Raw genomic sequence first — 21,289 nt, 5'->3', positions numbered from 1 at the left:
ATTGTTTTAAAATTAAAAGAAATCACCTTAGCACTTCATAGTGTAAAAATGGACGCAAAGCAGAAATGACACATTTGGCTGAGTTTAAACAAACAGGTAGACTTTCAACAAAATGCAAAATATTGCGGGAAATCTGAAACAAAATAAGCATATACTTGAAAACACCCATCAATCACGAGTGACAAGGTCAGGTTATCATTCAAGGTTGCTTGCAAAGATTTCTACAGGTAGTTACTGAATACATCTTTAGAGGCATGACAGGAGGAAATAAGGATGGGGACGAATTTAGGAAGGAAGAGGAAAGGATGTTCAGCTGTAATTTTCATAAGAAAATTGGATAAAGGCTTGATAAGGAGGAAATTGCAATGCAATGGAGACAAAATTGGTGAGTGGGACCAACTGATCCTTTCAAAAGATCCTGCACAGGCACAATGGGCCAAATGGCCTTCTTGTGCTCTGCAAGATTCTACAAAATCAAGCTGAGAAGCCCAAGAGGTCTCCTGCTCTGACCGAATGGAGGGACGAGAATACACAGAAGACTAGTTAGACAACAAAAAGGCTGCGATATTTGCAGACAGGAGAATGGATCAGAGTTGAAGCAATTTATAAAAGAGGAGTGTGATTTGAAAGTGAGATGCTGCCTAGTAGAGTCTGTCACTGAATAGAGTAATTAGTGAGTAGAATATACTCCAGACAGGATATGAACAAGTTGGAATTTATGCAGGGCAAAAGTGAGGATTGCAGATGCTGGAGATTAGAGTCGAGTGTGTGGTGCTGGAAAAGCACAGCAGGTCAAGCAGCATCTGAGGAACAGGAAAATCAACAATTCGGGCACAACATCTTCATCAGGAATGAGGCTGTGAGTCTCAGGGGTGGAGAGATAAATGGGAGAGAGTTGGGGCTGCGAAGGTAGCTGAGAGTCTGATAGGTGGATGGAGGTGGGGGTAAAGGCGATAGGTTGGGGGGGGTGGGAAAGGGTGGAGCGGATAGTTGGGAAGGAGGATGGGACAGGTCATGAGGGCGGTGCTGAGCGGAAAGGCCGGAACTGGGGTAAGGTGGAGGGTAGGGGAAATTGGTGAAATTCACATTGATGCCATGGGGTTGAAGGGTCTCGAGGCAGAAGATGAGGCATTCTTCATCCAGGCATCGGGTGGTAAGGAAGTGGCAATGGAGGAGGCCCAGGACCTGCATGCCTCGGCAGAGTGGGAGGGGGATTTAAAGTGATCGGCCATGGGGCGGTGAGGTTGGTTGGTGCAGGTGTCCTGGAGATGTTCTCTGATGCACTCTGCAAGTAGGCATCCTATCTCCCCAATGTAGAGGGGACCGCATCGGGAGCAATGGATACAGTAAATGACGTGTGGATGTGCAAGTGAAACTTTGATGGATGTGGAGGGCTCCTTTGGGGCCTTGGATGTAGGTGGTGTGGGGGGTGGGGTGGGCGCAGGTTTTGCAATTCCTCCGGTGGCAGGGGAAGGTGCCCAGAGAGGAGGGTGGGTTGTTGGTGGGCGTGGACGTGACGAGGTAGTCGTGGAGGGAATAGTCTTTACAGAAAGTGGGTAGGGAAATATATCTCTGGTGGTGGGGTCTGTTTGTAGGTGGCAGAAATGGCGGAGGATGATGCAATGTCTACCGAGGTTGGTGGGGTGGAAGGTGAGGACTAGGGGGTTCTGTTCTTGCTGTGGTTGGAGGGGTGGGGTTCGAGGGCGGAGGTGCGGGAAGTGGATGAGATGCGATGGAGGGCATCATCAACCACGTGGACGGGGAAATTGAAGGAGGAGACCATCTGGTGTGTTCTGTGGCCAAATTGGTCCTCCTGGGAGCAGATGCGGTGGAGGCATAGGATTTGGGAATAAGGGATACCATTTTTGCAGGAGGCAGAGTGGGGGCAGGTGTAATCCAGGTAGCTGTGGGAGTCGGTGCATTTGTAGAAAATGTCGGTGTTGAGTCGGTCACTGTTGGCAGAGATGGAGAGGTCCAGGAAGGGGAGGGAGGTTGTCAGAGATGGTCCAGGTGAATAGAAGGTCAGGGTGGAATGTGTTGGTGAAGGAGTTTACGCAAGGCAAGCAGTGGTTTAATGGATTTATCACTGGACTTTAATCTAGCGATTGTTAACAGATAGACTATTAGTCCACAGACATGGGCAATGTTTTGGGAACCTGGGTTAAATCCCACCATGGCAGACAGTGGAATTTGAATTCAATAATAATCTGAGAATTAGAGTTCGAATGATGGCTATGAAACTATTGCTGATTGTCAGGAGTTAAAATAAAACCCAGCTAGTTCATTAATGTCCTTTAGGGAGGGAAAACTGTCATTCTTACCTGGTCAGGCTACCCAGCATTGCGGGTGACACTTAACTGCATTCTGGACAATTAAGCGAGGGCAATAAATGCTGGTTTTGCCCATATCACATGAATGAATAAAACAAAATAAAGGGCACAGCTTTAGAGATCAACGAGAACGGTGTTACAGAAATCAGTTATGGAGGTGAAAACAAAAGGATAACAGATTTGGTTATGATAAAAGTGCTGAAGAGTAGAGATAGTTACATACTGAAAATTAACTTAGAAGAACAGGTTATTCAGAGTGGAGTTGCCAACTATCTAAGGCAGCCTCAGTGAGTAGACTGGGAAGGAACAAAGGAGATTAATGCTTTCGTTATCCCAACATTCCGCTACAGGAACATAATTGGCTCAGCTGTGACATTAAGTCAGACAGGCATTCTAACAGTGGGGCAGTTGTGTTTCCAGGAGAAGTGATAAGGCCAATAGAACTCTATGTTGTCAGCATACATACAGACAACTGCCTTGAAACAATATACAAAAATAAAATAAAGAATTCTAGATGCTGGAGATCTGAAACAAACAAAAGACAGAAATTGCTGGAGAAACTCAGCAGGTCTGGCAGCATCTGTGGAGAGAAAACAGAGTTAATATTTCGAGTCCTAAACCCTTCTTCGGATGCAAATACACATGACACACACTGATAATATTGAAACTCGAAGGAATAGGGAAGAAAATTAAAATAAAAACCCTGCAAATATACTGAAATTTCACATATCAAAGAGCAATCCTCCCAAAATCTGTTTAACCTTAAATGGTTTAACTTAACTACATTAAACATTCTACTTTTCAAATAGGCTACATGCTCTCCAACCACCATTTTCACAAACTGCTTTACTCTCCTTACAAAATATACGAGTGATTGTCTTTTTTCCTCCTCTTGCCAATCATTTGCCAACAGTAATGAAATTCATTTAGGGTCTTATTATAGAGATGAATGCAACAAAATTACTTCCAAAACAATAAAAAGCAAAGCAGTAGCGGAGAAACATATTAAGTGGAATAGGAATACTGAATCACATGCAAAAAAAATTGTTATGACTGTCCTAGACTTACTTTGTTGATGAAATTATGGGCATATGCAGAAGATTGGCATCTACAAACCAAAAGGGTAAAATTAATGCATTTCATCAGTTCTGAGAATCATAGCTGAATTAAATTATTTGACTAAACTTCTTCACTTCCAAAATATAATAAGGAACATAAGTAATTTATTCTATAGACAGCTTGCCAGCCAAAATTACTGCTGCTGTGAGAAATGCAGGAAATATTCTCTCAAACGTAGCATTAGCAACCATTCTTTCAGGCAATATAGGCATTATGCCCTATAGACTGAGGAATGCATTTATTACCCAATAACTAGCCAAATGAAAGCCTGGTCTGGACATTTTAATAACTGACCCCTCTTGTATATGCATCCCTCCATGATTTTTAAAAAACAAATTGAAAAGTCTTCAAGTGGAACAAAGCAGAATATGAAGAAACAAAGTTACTTAAAACATCTGAATCCATAACTGTTCACATTACACATTAACGGTCTGGATTAAGGAACCGAGGGCATTGTTGCTATGTTTGCAGATGACACAAAGATTGGTGCAGAAAGAGATAGTATTGAGAAAACGGGGAAGCTGCAGAAGGATTTGGACAGGCTAAGAGAGTGGGCAAAGAAGTGGAAGATGGAATTCAATGTTGGAAGAAAGAGTAGAGGTGTAGACTATTTTATAAATGGGAAAGGCTTCAGAAATCTGAAGCACAAAGGGCATCTGGAGTCCTAGGTCAGAATTCTCTTTATGTTAACATGCAGGTTCAGTTGGTAGTTAGGAAGACAAATGCAATATTGGCATTCATTTTTAGAGGTAAAAACAATAACTGCAGATGCTGGAAACCAGATTCTGGATTAGAATGGTGCTGGAAAAGCACAGCAGTTCAGGTAGTATCCAAGGAGCAGGAAAATCAACGTTTCGGGGAAAAGCCCTTCATCAGGAATACAGGCAGAGTGCCTGAAGGGTGGAGAGATAAATGAGAGGAGGGTGGGGGTGGGGAGAAAGTAGCACCCACCCCCACCCTCCTCTCATTTATCTCTCCACCCTTCAGGCACTCTGCCTGTATTCCTGATGAAGGGCTTTTCCCCGAAACGTCGATTTTCCTGCTTCTCTGATGCTGCCTGAATTGCTGTGCTTTTCCAACACCACTCTAATCCAGAATTCATTTTTAGAGGGCAACTATAAAAGATCAGGAATATACTGCTGAGGCTGTATAAGCCTCTGGTCAAATTGCAATTGGAATATTGCAAACAGTTTTGGGCCCCGTATCTAAGGAAGGATGTGCCGGCCATGCACTGGGTCCAGAGGAGGTTTACAAGAATGATTGTGGGACTGAAGGGTTTGTTCATATGAGGAGCAGTTGAGGATCTGGATCTGTACTTGAATAAGTTCAGAAGGACGTAGGGGGATCTAACTGAATCTTACAGAATACTGAGAGGCCTGGATAGAGTGGATGCGGATTAGTTATTTCCACTAGTAGGAGAGACTAGGACACGAGGATACAGCCTCAAGGTGAAGGGATGACCCTTTAGAACTGAAATAAGGAGGAAACATCCTCAGCCTGAAGATGGTTAATCTGTGGAACTCATTGCTGCGAAGAGTGATCTACTTGTATTTTTTGCAAGCAAAGCTTTTCACTATGCCTCAGTACATGTAACAATAAGTTCAATTCAATTCAATATAGAAGCCAAGTCATTGAGTGTATTTAAAACAGAGGTATAAAGGTTCTTGGCCTTTTTATTCACTTGTGGGATATGGGCGTCAATGGCTGGCCAGCATTTATTATCAGTTATTGGTTGCCCTTGAAAAGGTGGTGGTGAATTGCCTTCTTGAACTGCTGCAGTCCACTTGCTGTGGGGTGACCGACAGCACCCTTTAGGGAGAGAATTCCAGTAAATGGATCAAGGGTTACAGGGCGAAGGCAGGACAATGATCAAAAGATGGAGCAGACCCATGGGCTAAAGACCTAATTCTGCTCCTGTATCTTATGGTCTAATCACAAATTAGCAGTCTCTGTTCCTGCTGTCTCAGTTGGCTCTGGATTAACCTTTCCACAAGTTGTGAATTAGTTTGCTAAAATTTCTAATCAAAGCTACAATCTTAAAAATAAACACAATTTCTTGGTATGGTAGTTCATGACAAACATGCTGGCTGATTGCTTTATCCAACTAACAAGAAATCATTATTGAAGTCTGGGTCTAACCGACAATCAAATATGCTCAATAGCTTCCCATTGTCTGAAAACAAATAGTTTCAATGGCTTTCACTTTCCTTTCAGATAGCATACTGGCATTTTGAACTATTATTCAGTTTTTACATATTAAGGTCAGAATATTTATGTTGGAAATCAGGGAATTGTAAACGGATACTGAACTGAATCTCATAATACCAGACATGAATAAAACACCAAGGAAAAGACCAATTAGATTTTAAAAATTACTATGTTTTAGTTACATTAACTTACTTTAAAGGATGTGATATTTGAGGTCATTTCTTCAGTTCTGCATACATGAGACTAGCCTGACCTTAAATGTTGCCAAATAAAACCAGGGCTGGTAGGTGGGGATTGATTGTGTTGGGTGGAAGGGAGCGAAGAGGGTTGGGCTGATGATAACTACCCCACATCTAGCCTCCAAACTTCCAAGGCCCCCTCCGCCTGTAACTCCCATCTTATTCTCACTCACTAACCCACATCTGGAGATCCACCATTATCCCTGTCAATGTCCTCAGAACATTACCAGCAGCAACTGCCACTCTTGGTGGCACTGATGGCCTCCAGTTACCTGGAAGCTTTTGGAAAGTGGGATTTCCATCTCCTAAGTCCCTTTTCTGCAGAAGATCTGGTGCTGACTGGACAACAGGCATTTAGTTTGGGGGCACCTCCCTCATGGACGTAATGCCAGTCTCCGACTGGTTCTTCAACTGGTATCTGAGACCTTCATCATCTGTATTTTATGTCCAGCTGCACCTAACCACTAACTCAAAGCCACTAACCTAAGAAAGATGCTGCTGTTATCCCACAGACACAATTGAACTGGAGTAGGCAGAGATTGAAGGAAGAAATGAAACAGCTTTTAAAAAAAAAAGGCCTCTTACTGAGGGTGACTAACCTGTTGCCAAATTGAATTCAGTTGGTTACTATTCACTGTGCATGTTCAGCAATACAACAGATTACAAATCATCATTTATAAATGATAGTTAAAACATAAGGCCAGTAAGTGATTAAAGAAGATCCTTACCTTTCCATTTGGCAGCAAAAGTGGGGTCTGAAATATTGTAATTTGGTCGACTTCTTGACAACACCCCTTTTCCGAAATAACCCTTGAAACAAAAGAAAATTAACAAGATTTGTCAACATTATCAAACTTTTTGTTTCAAGAGTTGAACTAAGACCATGCTGTTATAATATAGTAAAACATGATGTGGAGACGCTGGTGTTGGACTTGGGAGGTCAAAATCAGAAGTCACACAACACCAGGTTATCGTTCAACAGGTTTATTTAAAATCACAAGTTTTTGAAGCACCATCCTTCATCTGGTAAGGAGCAGCAGTTTGAAAGCTTGTGATCTTAAATAAACTTGTTGGACTGTAACTTGGCATCACGTGACTTCAGATAAAAAAAAAACAGGCCAGTTTAGGGTGTAGGTTTGCTCGCTGAGCTGTAGGTTTGATATCCAGACGTTTCATTACCTGGCTAGGTAACATCATCAGTGGCGACCTCCAAGTGACATCACCACAAACCCCAGGAACCCCATCCAGGAGAAAGGTATAAATAGAAAGCAGGAGACAACAGCTTCGCTTCACTTGGAGGTTGCCACTGATGATGTTACCTAGCCAGGTAATGAAACGTCTGGATATCAAACCTACAGCTCAGCGAGCAAACCTACACCCTAAACCTCAACCTGAGCTACAAACCTTCACAAAACCTTGCAAGAGGCCAGTTTATATCCAATTAATCCATTCTCTTCTTTTTCCTTGTATTGCTTAATTCTTTTTTTCCCCTTCAAATATTAATTTAGTTTCCTTTTGAAGGCTATGATTGAATCTGTATTGACTCCTACACTGCCTAGAGGATTTTAATCATGTTGCCGCCAGTCCTCTGCCAATCAGTTTAAATCTGTGCTCCCTTGGTAGTAACTGATAAGCCACTGGAAACAGTTTCTTCTCATGCTCCATCTGAACTCTTTGTGATAATAAATACATCTAATCCTCTCTCAATCTTCACAATTCTAAGGAGAAAGTTCAGCTGCTCCATGTAACTGAAATTCTTCATTTCTGGAATTATTCTTGTAATGGAACATTATCACCTGTAAGTTCTCCTCCACGGCACTTATCATCCTAACGCGGAAATATATCGCCATTCCTTCACTGTCGCTGGGTCAAAATCCTGGATTTCCCTCCCTAAAGGCATTGTTGGTCTAGCTACAGCACAAGTGCTCTGCAGCTTCTAGAAGGCAGCTCATCACCACCTTCTCAAGGGGGAAATTAGGGATGGGCAATAAATACTCATCACCAAGCAACACCCATATCCCATGAATGAATGAATAAAAAGGGGGAGGCAGTGGTGTAGCTGCTGGACCAGTAATTCAGTGGCTCAGGCTACTACTGTTCTGGAAATGTGGAATCAAATCCAACCACAACAGCTGGTGGAATTTAAATTCAAGGAAATAAACTGGAAGTAAAAAGCTTGGCTAACGATAATCACAAAACCCTTGACTGTTGTAAAAGCCCACCTGGTTTACTAATGCCCTTTAGAGAAGGAAATTTGCCATCCTTACCTGGTCTGGCTACATGTGACTCCAGACCCACAGCAATCTGGTTGCCTTTTTAATGGCCTGGAAAGCCACCCTCAAACTGTTAAAAAGTCTAAAGAAAGGAATGAAACCAAATGGATGAACTGGTATCATTCTATCTGTTGCACATACATCTGCCAATGACAGTATCGGTAAGAATGACCAGTGCACAACCTGACGGACGTAAAGTTTCATTCTTAGTCCATTATCTTGTGTGGCATTTCCATTGTGTTAAGTGTTGTAGATGATAAACAGATCTCACAGAACAAAACTGGGCATGTGTGAGGCACTGTGGGCTATCAGCAGCAGCATTTTATTTAACCACAATCTGTAACCTCATGGCCTGGCATATTCTGGCTATTAACATGAAGCCTGGGGATCAACCCTAGTTGTCAGAAGCAGCACCAGGCATACCTAAAAACAAATCAGCAACCCGATAAACTTACAACACCGGACTACTTGCTTGCAAAACAGCAAAAAACAGCATACGATAATCAGAGCTAACAATCCCACAACCAACAGATCAGATCTAAGCTTTGCAGTCCAGTCGCTTCCAGTCATAAATGATGGTTGACAATGAAACAACTCACTAGAGGAGGAGACTCCACAAATATTCCCATCCTTAATGAGGGGAGAAAGTGAGGTCTGCAGATGCTGGAGATCAGAGATGGAAATGTGTTGCTGGAAAAGCGCAGCAGGTCAGGCAGCATCTAGGGAACAGGAGAATCGACGTTTCGGGCATTAGCCCTTCTTCAGGAATGAGGAAAGTTGGTCCAGCAGGCCAAGATAAAAGATAGGGAGGAGGGACTTGGGGGAGGGGCGTCGGAAATGTGATAGGTGGAAAGAGGTCAAGGTGAGGGTGATAGGTCAGACTGGGGTGGGGGCGGAGAGGTCGGGAAGAAGATTGCAGGTTAGGAAGGCGGTGCTGAATTTGATGGATTTGACTGAGACAGGCTGGGGGGAGGGGAAATGAGGAAACTGGTGAAATCCGAGTTCATCCCTTGTGGTTGGAGGGTTCCTAGCCGGAAGATGAGGCGTTCTTCCTCCAACCGTCGTGTTGTTGTGGTCTGACGATGGAGGAGTCCAAAGACCTGCATATCCTTGGTGGAGTGGGAGGGGGAATTGAAATGTTGAGCTACAGGGTGGTTGGGTTGGTTGGTCCGGGGAGAGGGGATAATGAGGGGAGAGGCCAACACACAGGTGCAATAGACAAGGCTGAAGCATTTGAAACCGTTCTGAAAGAAGGTCACTGGACAAAAAACATTAACTTTGATTTCTCTCCACAGATGCAGCCAAACCTGCTGACATTTTCCATCAACGTCTGTGTTTGTTTGCATTTGAAACCATATTCAGCCAAGTGGATGATCTATCTCAGCATCCTCTTGATACATGTAGTGTCACAGGTGCCTGTCATCAGTCAATCTGATTCACACCATGTGATATTAAGAATCAGATGGGTCCTGACAACGTTCTGAAAATAGCACTGAAGCCTTGAGCTCCAGAATTAACTGCACCTCTAGTCAAGCTGTCCCAATACAGCTACAACACTGGTATCTGCCTGACAATGTGGAAAACTGTCAACTGTAGTGCTGGAAAAGCACAGCAACTCAAGCAGCATCCAAGGAGCAAACGACTCGACACTTTGGGCACGGGCCCTTCATCTGGAAATCTGAGGAGCGGGAGAATCAATGTTTTGGCCAAAAACCCTTTGCATTCTTCCTAATGTGTAGTGCTCAGAATTAGACACAATACTGCAGTTGAAACCTGAAAAAGTTCCTAACTTTTGTACTCAATGCCTCAATTTATAAAGTCTGGGATCTCATATGCTTTATTAACTGAATTGTTAATCTGTCCTGGTATCTTCAACAAAATGTTTGTAAAATCCTTCTATCTTTTACTTCTACAGCTTAGCTCGTATGATCTTGCCTGATTCTTCCTACCAAAATGAAGCACCTACTTACGCTGGATTCAATCTGATATGTTTTCACATTTCACCAGCACGTCTATGTCCTCTCATGTCTATCCATCTTTGTCATTGTTTACAATTCAATTTGTGTCATCCGCCAACTTTGAAATTGTTCCCTATAATGCCAAATTCAAGTCATGAAAATAAATGAAAAAAAGGAATAATCCTGAAATACCTTTCCATACAGGGCTTGCATATTGTCTGGGTTCCTTACAATTACATTGTTATTTATAATTTCAGCATAATAATGCTCTTGTTCATGTGCAGTCGTTTCTTCTTGTTTTAATCGCACAGGAAAAGGAGCTTCATAAGATTCATACACTCTTCTCTTCCTTTTTGGCGCACGGAAATTTGCTTCTGACATAGCACCTTTGAAGTAATTTCAGATGGGATGGTTTCTTCAAAATAAAAAAATTCAGAAGTTAATAGTCTACACAAGGGGTAAACAATTGCTGAGCAGCTCAGCCAGTTAGTGTTCAGAGGTTTCAAGGAAGATAAATGCAAAAACAATTCTGTGGAGGCTATGAATCATATCAGATCTTAAAAACCATGTACATAGGATACCTAAAGTGCAGAAAGAGGCCATTTGGTCCATTAAGTCTGTACCAATCCACTGAAGAACATCCCACCAAGACTCACATGCCCACCCTATCCCTGTAACTCTGCATTTCCCATAGCTTACCCATTCCCGGACACTACAGAGCAATTTAGCATAGCCAATCCTCCTAGCGTGCACAAGTTTGAAGGAAACCAGAGCATCTGGTGGAAAGCCATATGCAGAGGGGAGAAGGTGTAAACTCCACACAGACAAATTGAATCAGAATTCCTGGCATTGGGAGGTAGCAGTGCGAACCACTGTGCCACCATGCTGTCTGTCCATCACTGTGGTTCAAACAAGGTTTTAAACAACTGTTAAAGTACCCGTTTTAACAAAACTCAATATACTTAATATATTTCTATCAAAGCTTCGTCTGTCATTCACCCCCTCGTTAGACAGACAGTTGCAGCCAATGAAAAGGGGCTTCTTTTGAAATCCAAACTGACACTGAGGTCCAGTCACAGACGAACATGATCAGGCCATAGAATAGCCAAGAGCAGGAGGGGTTCAGGAATTGCTAATGTGCAGACAGATCCTGTATCAAAGATAGGAGAAAGTGAGGTCTGCAGACGCTGGAGATCAAAGCTGAAACTTTATTGCTGGAACAGCACAGCAGGTCAGGCAGCATCTAGGGAACAGAAGATTCGACGTTTCGGGCACATGCCCTTCTTCAGGAATTCCCTTACTGTTCCATCCCCTTCTGCCCCCTCTACCATCCATAACTCTTGCTCACTTCCTCACCCCATTGTATCTACCGCATGCCCATATTTATATACTTCCACCTTTCCCGTTTCTTTATTTCTCGGCGCCTTTTCCACATGCTGCCCACAATCAGGCGGTTCCCCCCTGCTGCTGCTGCTCCCCCGCCACCCTCTTCATTCTCAGCCCGTACCCTTGACCCCTTTATCTCCTGCTCCCACTGTGCGGATCTGCGGAACCTCTCAGCGGACTGTGAGGTATCGCAATAAGAACAAAGAGAAGTTCCAACAATTGTTACAGAGACGTTCGGAAAGTCGATACTCCAGGCGCCCATTCACCACAAACACGGACATTGCTACATTGTAACCACCAGGATACTCACTGCCGTTCCAAAGAAGCACACTGTAGCAGCAGCCGCCAGTGCAACTCAGAAACATCACCGGCCGAACCCTCTCCTAGCGTAGCTTCGTTCCCACTGAGTCTCCACCATAAGGTGTCTCCACAATCTTTAATAATTGGGCCTTGTGCTTCTGATGAAGCTTTCTTTGTCTAAGTTATTGAAAACACGAATTATATTAGTTCTCGCAAATTATTTGCGAATGTCTTCACAATTGTATTTTTCAATTCTTATTGAAAACTGCCTGTTTGCCTCATCTAGGATATCTTGGAAGGATCAGACTAGCACTGCACAAAGGCAGGCGATTCAGCCTGCTGAGCCCTGCCAGCTCCCTGCAAAAACCATTAACCTAATACAGTTCTTTTCCTTTCATGTAACAATCCAATTCGTTTTTGAAAGCCAAGGGAATTTGTTTGTATCACAGCCCAGATTCTAACTGCCTGCTGCATACAATGTTTTCCCGAGTTCCCTTATTGTTTATTTTGCCAATCGAGGGAGAGTCCTCTTTCTTGCCGATCTGCCAGCAAACATTAACTCTGGCTATACACTACGTCATTTTAAATATTGAAAGAAAGCAGCCACAGCTCCTCCAATAGCTATCTACTTAACAAAGTTTCTCACTCTCAAACCGTTCTGGTGAATCTTTCTTGTAACCTCTCCAACACTAGTATGTCCTTTCTAAAGTATGAAACTCAAAACAGACACAATACTTAAGGTGAGACTGAACACATTTTACTCAGGGTTATCATAACTTCTTTATTTTTGGTCTGCCTCTATTTATAAAGCCCAGAATTCTATACACTGTTTTACCTGTTCTTTCAATCTGCCCCTCAATGATTTGTTGGGAATCAGCTCTTTCTGCTCCTGCATCCTCTTTAGGATTGTACTCTTTAGATTATATTGCCTTAGCCCATTCCTCCTACAAACTTACCCACTTCACACTTCTCTGCATTAAATTTCATCTGTTGGTTTGTCCTTATTCTATCAACTTCCTCATGGAAATACAGCTTGACTGTATATAAACTAGCTGCTCCCAAAACTCAGTCCATTATTCAGTCACACTTTTGCCTGCAAATCTTTGATTCCCGTTTATTTGGCTAGATCTGTTCTGACTCTATTCAAGACTCCCCTTTTCTAACTAATTTTACTCTGACTGATGCTTGACCTAGACCATTCCTAAACTAAACATAGAAACAAAGAGCAGGAATAGGCCATTTAGCCCTTTAAATCTGCTCTGCCATTAAATATAGTCATGGTTGATCCTCTATCACAATGCCATATTCCCATCCCCCCCCCCATAGCACTTGATTCCTTTAATATCTTTTAAAAATCAATCTTTTTCTTGAATATACTCATTGACTATGCCTCCATAGCCTTCTGTGGTAGAGAATTTCACAGCTTCTGCTCCCTTTGAGTGAAGAAATCTTTCTTCATCTCAATCCTAAATGGTCTGCCCCATACCCTAAGACTGTGTCCCCGATATTAGACTCCCCAGGCAAGGAACTCATACACCTTGCATCTAATCTGTTCAGCCTTGTTACAATTTTATATGTTTCAATCAAATCTCCTTTTATCCTTCAAAACGCTAGTGAATGCAGACCCAGTCAAACCAATATCTCCTCATTGAAACAGTCCTGCCATCTCTGGTAACAGCCACTGAATTCTCTCTATGGCAGGATATCCTTTCTTAGATGGAGTCACCAGAACTGCACCTCGAGGTGGGATCTTACTAAGGTCCTATATAACTGCAGTAAGACATTCATACTTTTGAACTGAAATCCTCTTGCAATGATGGCCAATGTATTATTTGCCTTCCATATTGCTAGCTGCACTCCCCCATCTATTTTCATTGACTGGCGTACAGGGACACCCTGTACAGGCTTTGCACATCCACACTTCCCAGTGTATTGCCATGTAAATACTATTTTTTCATTCTGTTTTTCACTCAGAAGTGTATAATTTCACATTTAGCTGCATTGTACTGTAGGCCATGTGTTTGTTCACACACTTGTTTAAATCAACTTGATGCCTCCTCATAGTTCACAATCCCGTCCAGTTTTGTGTTATCAGCAAACTTGGAAATGTTGCATTTAGTTTCCTCATCCACATTGTTTATACATATCGAGAATAGCTGGAGCCCAAACACAGATCCTTGCAGTACCTCACTAATCTGTGCTTGCCACTCAGAAAATGATCCATTTATTCTCACTCTCTGTTACACATTCTCACTTCATGCCAATATGTTGCCCCATCCCATGTGTTTTAAATTTGCCCACTACCCTCTTATGATGGACCTTATCAAAAGCATTCTGAAAATCCACATCCACTGGTTCTCCCTGACCTATTTTACTTGATACATCCTTAAAAAAAACAATTGATTTTTTAATCCTCATTTGCCTTTTATAAATGCTTTTATAATTTCCATAAAAGTTCAATTATCACATTTTTTGTCATAGACTCTAGCATTTTCCCCACTATTGATGCTAGACAAACTGGTCTGTGATTCTGTTTTTTTTTCCTCTGCCTCTTTTTTTATATTGTGGGGCTACATTTGCCACCCTCCAATCTGTAGGAACTGCTCCAGAGGAGCATTCTACAGGAGTTTGTAATGCATCCTATATTTCCAGGGCCACATTCCTTAGTACTGTGGGGTATAGGTCACCAGACCCTGGTGATTTGTCAGCGTTTAAATCCATTAATTTCCCCAGCACCGTTTTCTTACTAACACTGATTTCCTTCAATTCCACTCTGTTACTAGATTCTTGGTTCCCTAACATTTCTGGGAGGTTATTTGTGTCCTCTTTTGTGAAGGCAGAACCAAAGTATGTGCTTAATTCTTCTGCTATTCATTTGTTCCTGTTACTTCTGACCTAAACCTTATGATATATCGATAGCCATTTGTCTCCTGAATGATTCACATTGATCCATTTGGCCAACCTCATTCCCAAGAACTAGGTCTAGTATTCTCTCTTTTCTCATTAGACTGGAAACATATTAATACAAAGGATTCTACTGAACATACCCCAGGAATGAGTACCCTTAATCAAGCTAATATTCCCGTATATATTACGATAATTTAAATCTCCCAATATTGCTACTCTATAATTTCCTAATTGCAAATTTGTTTCTTTACATGTTTCCCAATAGCCCACTATAAAATAAACCAAGCAATGTAATCATACTTTATTATTTCTTAGCCTTTATTATTTCTTGAATTTGAGTTTACAAGAGCAAAAGAAACTCAAAAAAGAGCCTCTAGAAAGAAACACTAAAAAGAACTCTGAAGATCATGAAGCTTGAGGAAAACTGGAGTTAATGGGAATCAGAGGGAAAACTCTCAGCTGGTTAAAGTCATACCTGACACAAAGGAAGATGGTTGTGGTTGTTGGAGGTTAGTCATCTCAGCTCCAGGATATCTTTTCAGGAGTTCCTCAGGATAATGTATCGGATTGAAACATCTTAAGCTGCTTCAATGACCTTCCCTTCATTATAAGGTCTGAAATGGGGATATTTGCCAGTGATTGCACAAAATTCAGTGGCATTTGCAACTCCTCAGATACTGAAGCCCCATGTCATCTCCAGCATTTGTTCTTTTCAGATCTGGATAAAACTCTGGCTTGGACTAACAGGTGGCAAGAAATATTCGTGCTATAGAAATGCCAGATTATGACCATCTCCAATAAAAGATAATCCATCCACTGCTCTTTGTCAATAGTGTTACCATCACTGAGACCCCACTATCAACATCCTGGGGATAACCATTGACCAGAAACTAAATTGGACTCACCATATAAATATAGTAGCTACAAGTGCATTTAAGAGTCTAGGAACACTGCAGCAAGTAACACACCTTCTGACTCCCCAAAACTTATCCACCATCTATAAGGCACAAGTCAGGAGTGTGATGGAATATTCTTTACTTGCCTGGATGGGTGTAGTTCCAATAATACTCAAGAAGCTTGACACCGTTCAGAACCAGGCAGCCATCTTAATTGGCACCATATCCACAGTCAATCAGTCCACCACTGGCCCTCAGTAGCGTGTACTATCTACAAGATGCATGGTATTCATAAAACTCTCAAGCTTGAAAATGCATGCACCACTGTGTAGCATCTGATTTTCAAGCTCTGAAACTCAGATAGACATGGAATAAATTATTTGTTTCACTGATGAGTGGTAACAAATAATATCAAAAGTATTTCGACTGAAAATATGCAGCAGCAAGTCCATCATTTTTTTTTGTTGAAAATGATTGATATATCTTTTAAACTTGTCCTTGAATAACCATGTAGATATATTCCAAAGATATAATGAATAATATTCTTCAGAAAAATTGTGGTGCCATTTTATAAATGCAACTCCATTTTAATAATGTACAACATTTTAAAACCACTAGATGGCACTTCTGTTACTGACCTGGCAACATACACATCCTCTCAAATAATAGCAATGATCATTTAAGTACTTGGCTTAGGATTTGATCCCTCTTCTTTTATTGCTTACTTTAGCTAGTTACAGCATTTAGCTAATAAATTGTAAATTTAACTATATTCTTTGTGCTTTTTGCTGTCAGTTTCTAAAAAAAATTTATTTATTTTACCACCCAGGGACGGAGTGCGCGCTGTTCTCACTCCTACCGCTTTCTTGGATGCGGAATTGTGTGATTTTAAAATTCATGGGTGGCACGGTGGCTCAGGGGTTAGCACTGCTGCCTCACAGCACTAAGATCCCAGGTTTGATTCCAGCCTCGGCTGACTGCCTGTGTGGAGTTTGCACATTCTCCACGTGTCCGCGTGGGTTTCCTCTGGGTGCTCTGGCATTCTCCCACAGTCCAAAGATGTGCAGTTCAGGTGAATTGGCCATGCTAAATTGCCCATAGTGTTAGGTGCATTAGTCAGAGGGAAATGGGTCTGGGTGGGTTACTCTTCAGAGGGTCAATGTGGAGTTGTTAGGCTGAAGGGCCTGTTTCCACACTATAGGGAATCTAATCTAAAAAAAATTTTAGTTAAATATCCCAAGGACAAATGATTGCAAAATCATGGACTATATAATGAGGTACAGCTCACTTTTAATATTAATTATAAGCAGTACAACAAAGGTGACAAAATACTGTTAAAAAGTGGTAACACATTTCTTGTATTTTTGCATTGTTACTGCAAAAATGTACAAGCAGAGAATAGTGAAAGAAGTTGTTAATACGAGGATAAAATTTGTACATAATTACAGTCTTGTTCACGTTGGCATTTGTTCACAGGATTTGATTTGAAAGTCAGCTGAACTTTTTGTTTATAAATTATCTCAACCTTGGTGGGAATATTATGGTAGAAATTTGGGCAGAACGGTGGCACAGTGGTTAGCACTGCTGCCTCACAGCGCCAGAGACCCGGGTTCAATTCCCACCTCAGGTGACTGACTGTGTGGAGTTTGCACATTCTCCCCGTGTCTGCGTGGGTTTCCTCCGGGTGCTCCGGTTTCCTCCCACAGTCCAAAGATGTGCAGGTCAGGTGAATTGGCCATGCTAAATTGCCCGTAGTCTTAGGTAAGGGGTAAATGTAGGGGTATGGGTGGGTTGCGCTTCGGCGGGGCGGTGTGGACTTGTTGGGCCGAAGGGCCTGTTTCCACACTGTAAGTAATCTAATCTAATCTAAATCAAGCCCTGCTATCAGGTAAGGTGGTGCCATAGTGGTCATGTCTAGTCTAACAATACAGAACCTCAGGCTAAGCATAGAATCCCCACAATGCAGATAGAGGCCTTTGGCCCAATAGGTCTGCATCAACTCTTTGAAGAGCATCCCACCCAGAACCACACCCCCCATCCTATTCCCATAGCCAAGCATTTCCCATGGCTAACCCATGAAGCCTGCACAACCCTGAGCACTATGGGCAATTTCACGTGGCCAATCCACCTAATCTGCACACCTTTGGAGAATGGGAGGAAACTGGAACACCCAGAGAAAACCACACAGATACAGGGAGAACTTCCAAACTCCACATAGATAGTCACCCAAGGGCACGAATCAAACCAGGATCCCTGGCACAGAGAGGCAGCAGCACTAACCACTGAGTCACCATGTCTAATGTTCTGGTGATTATAGGTTCAAATTCCAGAAAGCAGGTAGTGAAACCTGAGTTCAATAAATTACTGGAATTAAGAAGCTATTCTAATGATGATCATACAGCCACTAATGATTGTTGTAAAGTCCATGCTAGTACAATTACAACATTTAAAAGGCATCTCTTGGGTATATGAATTGGAAAGATTTAGAGGAACATGAGCCACATGCTAGCAAATGGAACTGGATTAATTGAGGATATCTGGTCAGCATGGATGAATTGGACCAAAGTGTCTGTTTTCATGCTGAACATCTCCGTGACTCTATGGTTCCCTTTATGTCTAGCCCACATGTGATTCCAACCCCACAATACTGTCCTCTAGGCAAGTAGGAATGCATGATAAATGCCAGCATAAGCAAATGAATGAAAAGAAAAAATCCGCAAGTGGTTGCAAATGTGAAACATGACCAATTTAATTACCACAAGGTTAATGCCTGACTGTGACCATTATCTAAGATAAAAGAAAGTCACAATAGGTTTCATCAATGAACAAGGAAACCAACATTTATTAATTCCTAATGTAGGGCTTATGCCCGAAATGTCAATTTTCCTGCTCCTCGGATGCTGCCTGACCTGCTGTGCTTTTCCTGTGTCACACTTTTTGACTCTGATCTCCAGCATCTGCAGTCCTCTATTTCTCCTAGTCACTTATTACAAACAGATTATTAATCACTAATATGCAAACTTAAATCCTTTGAATCCAAACACACATTCATACTGAGAATGGACAAGGCAAAGAAGACAAACAGTTTCTCGGACATGTCGTGGGTTTCTCTGATGTAGTATGGAGACTATTCATAGCCTAGGTACATGCCAAGATTCACTGGCACCACCTTTTCATTCACAAGTAGCAGCTGTCTTTGCCAGCCACTTTGGCATTTGTAACACACGCTCCACTATGAAAACTGCTTGTAAGATTACTGCTTACTGTGAATAAACATCATAACTACATCCAGGATGGAGATTAGTGCAGTGCAGTTCCATTTAAACATCACCCTTTTCAAACAAATAAAAGCTAGCATGCACCGTTGTTTACATTGTGAGGTACTCACATCACTCATATGTACACAGCTATGGTCGTGTATTAGCAAAACTGTTTGTTCTGCTAGTTAGTCCTTCTTTGCTCAAAGTTAAAAGTCACACAACACTGGGTTATAGTCCAACAGGTTTATTTGGAAGCATTAGCTTTCGGAGCGTTGCTCCTTCTTTAGGTGGTTTTCTCAGTCTCTATATTCATGAAACACATGCAAGTTGTCAGCATTTTCTCCAACATCTGTCGATTGGAATGAAATGCTCTCTGCTTCTATTTCAAAATCTACTCAGCTGACTCTGTGCACCTGTTTCCTTTAGTTTCTGTCCCACTCCATTTGTTAGTTTGTTAATCAATGTGGCCAATGAAACACTAGAACGTTCTTCTGGCCCATTTGAGGATACTAGCCCTGGGTCTTGACTTACTTCTGCTGAAATAACCGACTCTGGCTTCATGTACAATATTTGGAATTCCATGTCTTCATTCATGCCATAGCACTGGATTCTGAGATGATCTTGTCTTGGGATAGGCATAATTCCATCATGAGCCTCAACTTTACCTTCAAGGTGAAATGGTTAAGTAAGAGCTCAGCAGTTTCCATTAGTTAAGGATTAAATAGGCAGTTTCGGTTAGAAGTGTTTTAGTAATATGTTAGAATTGAAAAATCACAGATGTACAGAACAGGATCAGGAATTAGGGACAGTTAAGTGACACAATCAGCAAAGTTAAGGTAAGTCTTGAGTCAACACAATGCCTGTTGTATGTACTGTGAGAACCAAGCAAACTAGCACCATGACAACTGGTAAACATGAGGTGTGAATTGCTTGAGTAAAGATTTAGTCTGTGACCTGTTCTGTTTAAAAGCCAGAAAACTGGGACTTTGCGAAGGTTGGTCTTTGACTCTCTTCATGTTCACTTAAATAATTTATCATAGCTTGTACCTTAGTCTAATGATAGTTTGTCAAATTGAACAACAAGAAAGAGTTTCATTTTTGGATCATTATCAGGTATAATTTGACACAGATCTGCAAAGTTCATAATGTTACAGGAAGCATCAGTATCTAGCTGGCTCTTCATATTCATTTTCATGGGCTTGTTCTGGAGTCTTCATCACAATAGTTACAAAGCATTTTATTCTGTTAAACCTAATGTTACCAGCCTGCTCCAATGTATATTGAATCCTCATCCAATTTCTCTCTAGTACCCACCTTTGATTTTTCTGAATTACTGCATGACATCTTTCTGGTAGTCATCCTTATAGGCTTGTTTGTCTTCTTCTTAGTTAAACATTTGAGATAAGGTTAGGTCATGCAGTGTTTTATGTTCTTGCAGCTAAAACTTTCTTTTCCCTATGCTGCACATGCTTTATTTTAGACCATAAGACATAGGCGTGGAAGTAAGGCCATTCGGCCCATCGAGTCCACTCCGCCATTCAATCATGGCTGATGGGCATTTCAACTCCACTTACCCGCATTCTCCCCGTAGCCCTTAATTCCTTGTGACATCAAGAATTTATCAATCTCTGCCTTGAAGACATTTAGCGTCCCGGCCTCCACTGTACTCCGCGGCAAAGAATTCCACAGGCCCACCACTCTCTGGCTGAAGAAATGTCTCCGCATTTCTGTTCTGAATTTACCCCTCTAATTCTAAGGCTGTGTCCATGGGTCCTACTCTCCTCACCTAATGGAAATAATTTCCTAGCATCCACCCTTTCCAAGCCATGTATTATCTTGTAAGTTTCTATTAGTTCTCCCCTTAATCTTCTTAACTCTAATGAATACAATCCCAGGATCCTCAGCCGTTCCTCGTATGTTAGACCTACCATTCCAGGGATCATCCTTGTGAATCTCCGCTGGACATGCTCCAGTGCCAGTATGTCCTTCCTGAAGTGTGGGGACCAAAACTGGACACAGTACTCCAAATGGGGCCTAATCAGAGCTTTATAAAGTCTCAGTAGCACAACGGTGCTTTTATATTCAACCCTCTTGAGATAAATGACAACATTGCATTTGCTTTCTTAATCATGGACTCAACCTGCATGTTTACCTTTAGAGAATCCTCGACTAGCACTCTCAAATCTCTTTGTACTTTGGCTTTATGAATTTTCTCACCGTTTAGAAAGTAGTCCATGCTTGTATTCTTTTTTCCAAAGTGCAAAACCTCGCATTTGCTCACATTGAATTCCATCAGCCATTTCCTGGACCACTCTCCCAAACTGTCTAGATCCTTCTGCAGCCTCCCCACTTCCTCAGTACTACCTGCCTGTCCACCAAACTTCCTATCATTGGCAAACTTCGCTAGAATGCC

At 41.9% G+C, this 21,289-nt stretch overlaps 1 protein-coding gene across 8 annotated transcripts in view; it reads right to left on the bottom strand.

Moving 5' to 3' along the window:
- tsen2 (TSEN2 tRNA splicing endonuclease subunit) overlaps positions 1-12,271 on the bottom strand; it is a 29,353-nt gene extending 17,082 nt beyond the window's left edge. For 2 of the 8 annotated variants that reach the window (XR_006314284.2, XM_043707956.2), the window contains exons 1-4: positions 11,635-11,767; positions 10,320-10,542; positions 6,625-6,706; positions 3,399-3,438 (exon numbers count right to left, since the gene is read on the bottom strand). Coding sequence is in view for 7 of the 8 variants with exons in the window: in XM_043707956.2 (XP_043563891.2) it covers positions 3,399-3,438; positions 6,625-6,706; positions 10,320-10,508 (311 nt within the window). In the remaining variant the exon portion in view is untranslated. The other 6 variants (XM_043707963.2, XM_043707957.2, XM_043707961.2 and 3 more) reach the window with 6 other exon arrangements.
- Positions 12,272-21,289: the final 9,018 nt, after the last annotated feature.

The sequence above is a fragment of the Chiloscyllium plagiosum genome, unplaced genomic scaffold (genome assembly GCF_037043375.1).
Source record: "Chiloscyllium plagiosum isolate Xiang-an unplaced genomic scaffold, Cpla_swu_hap1 HiC_scaffold_14, whole genome shotgun sequence".
NCBI classification, from domain to species: domain Eukaryota; kingdom Metazoa; phylum Chordata; class Chondrichthyes; order Orectolobiformes; family Hemiscylliidae; genus Chiloscyllium; species Chiloscyllium plagiosum.
The sequence above is the reverse complement of the archived record's forward strand: the minus strand, read 5'-3'. Positions and strand labels throughout refer to the sequence as shown.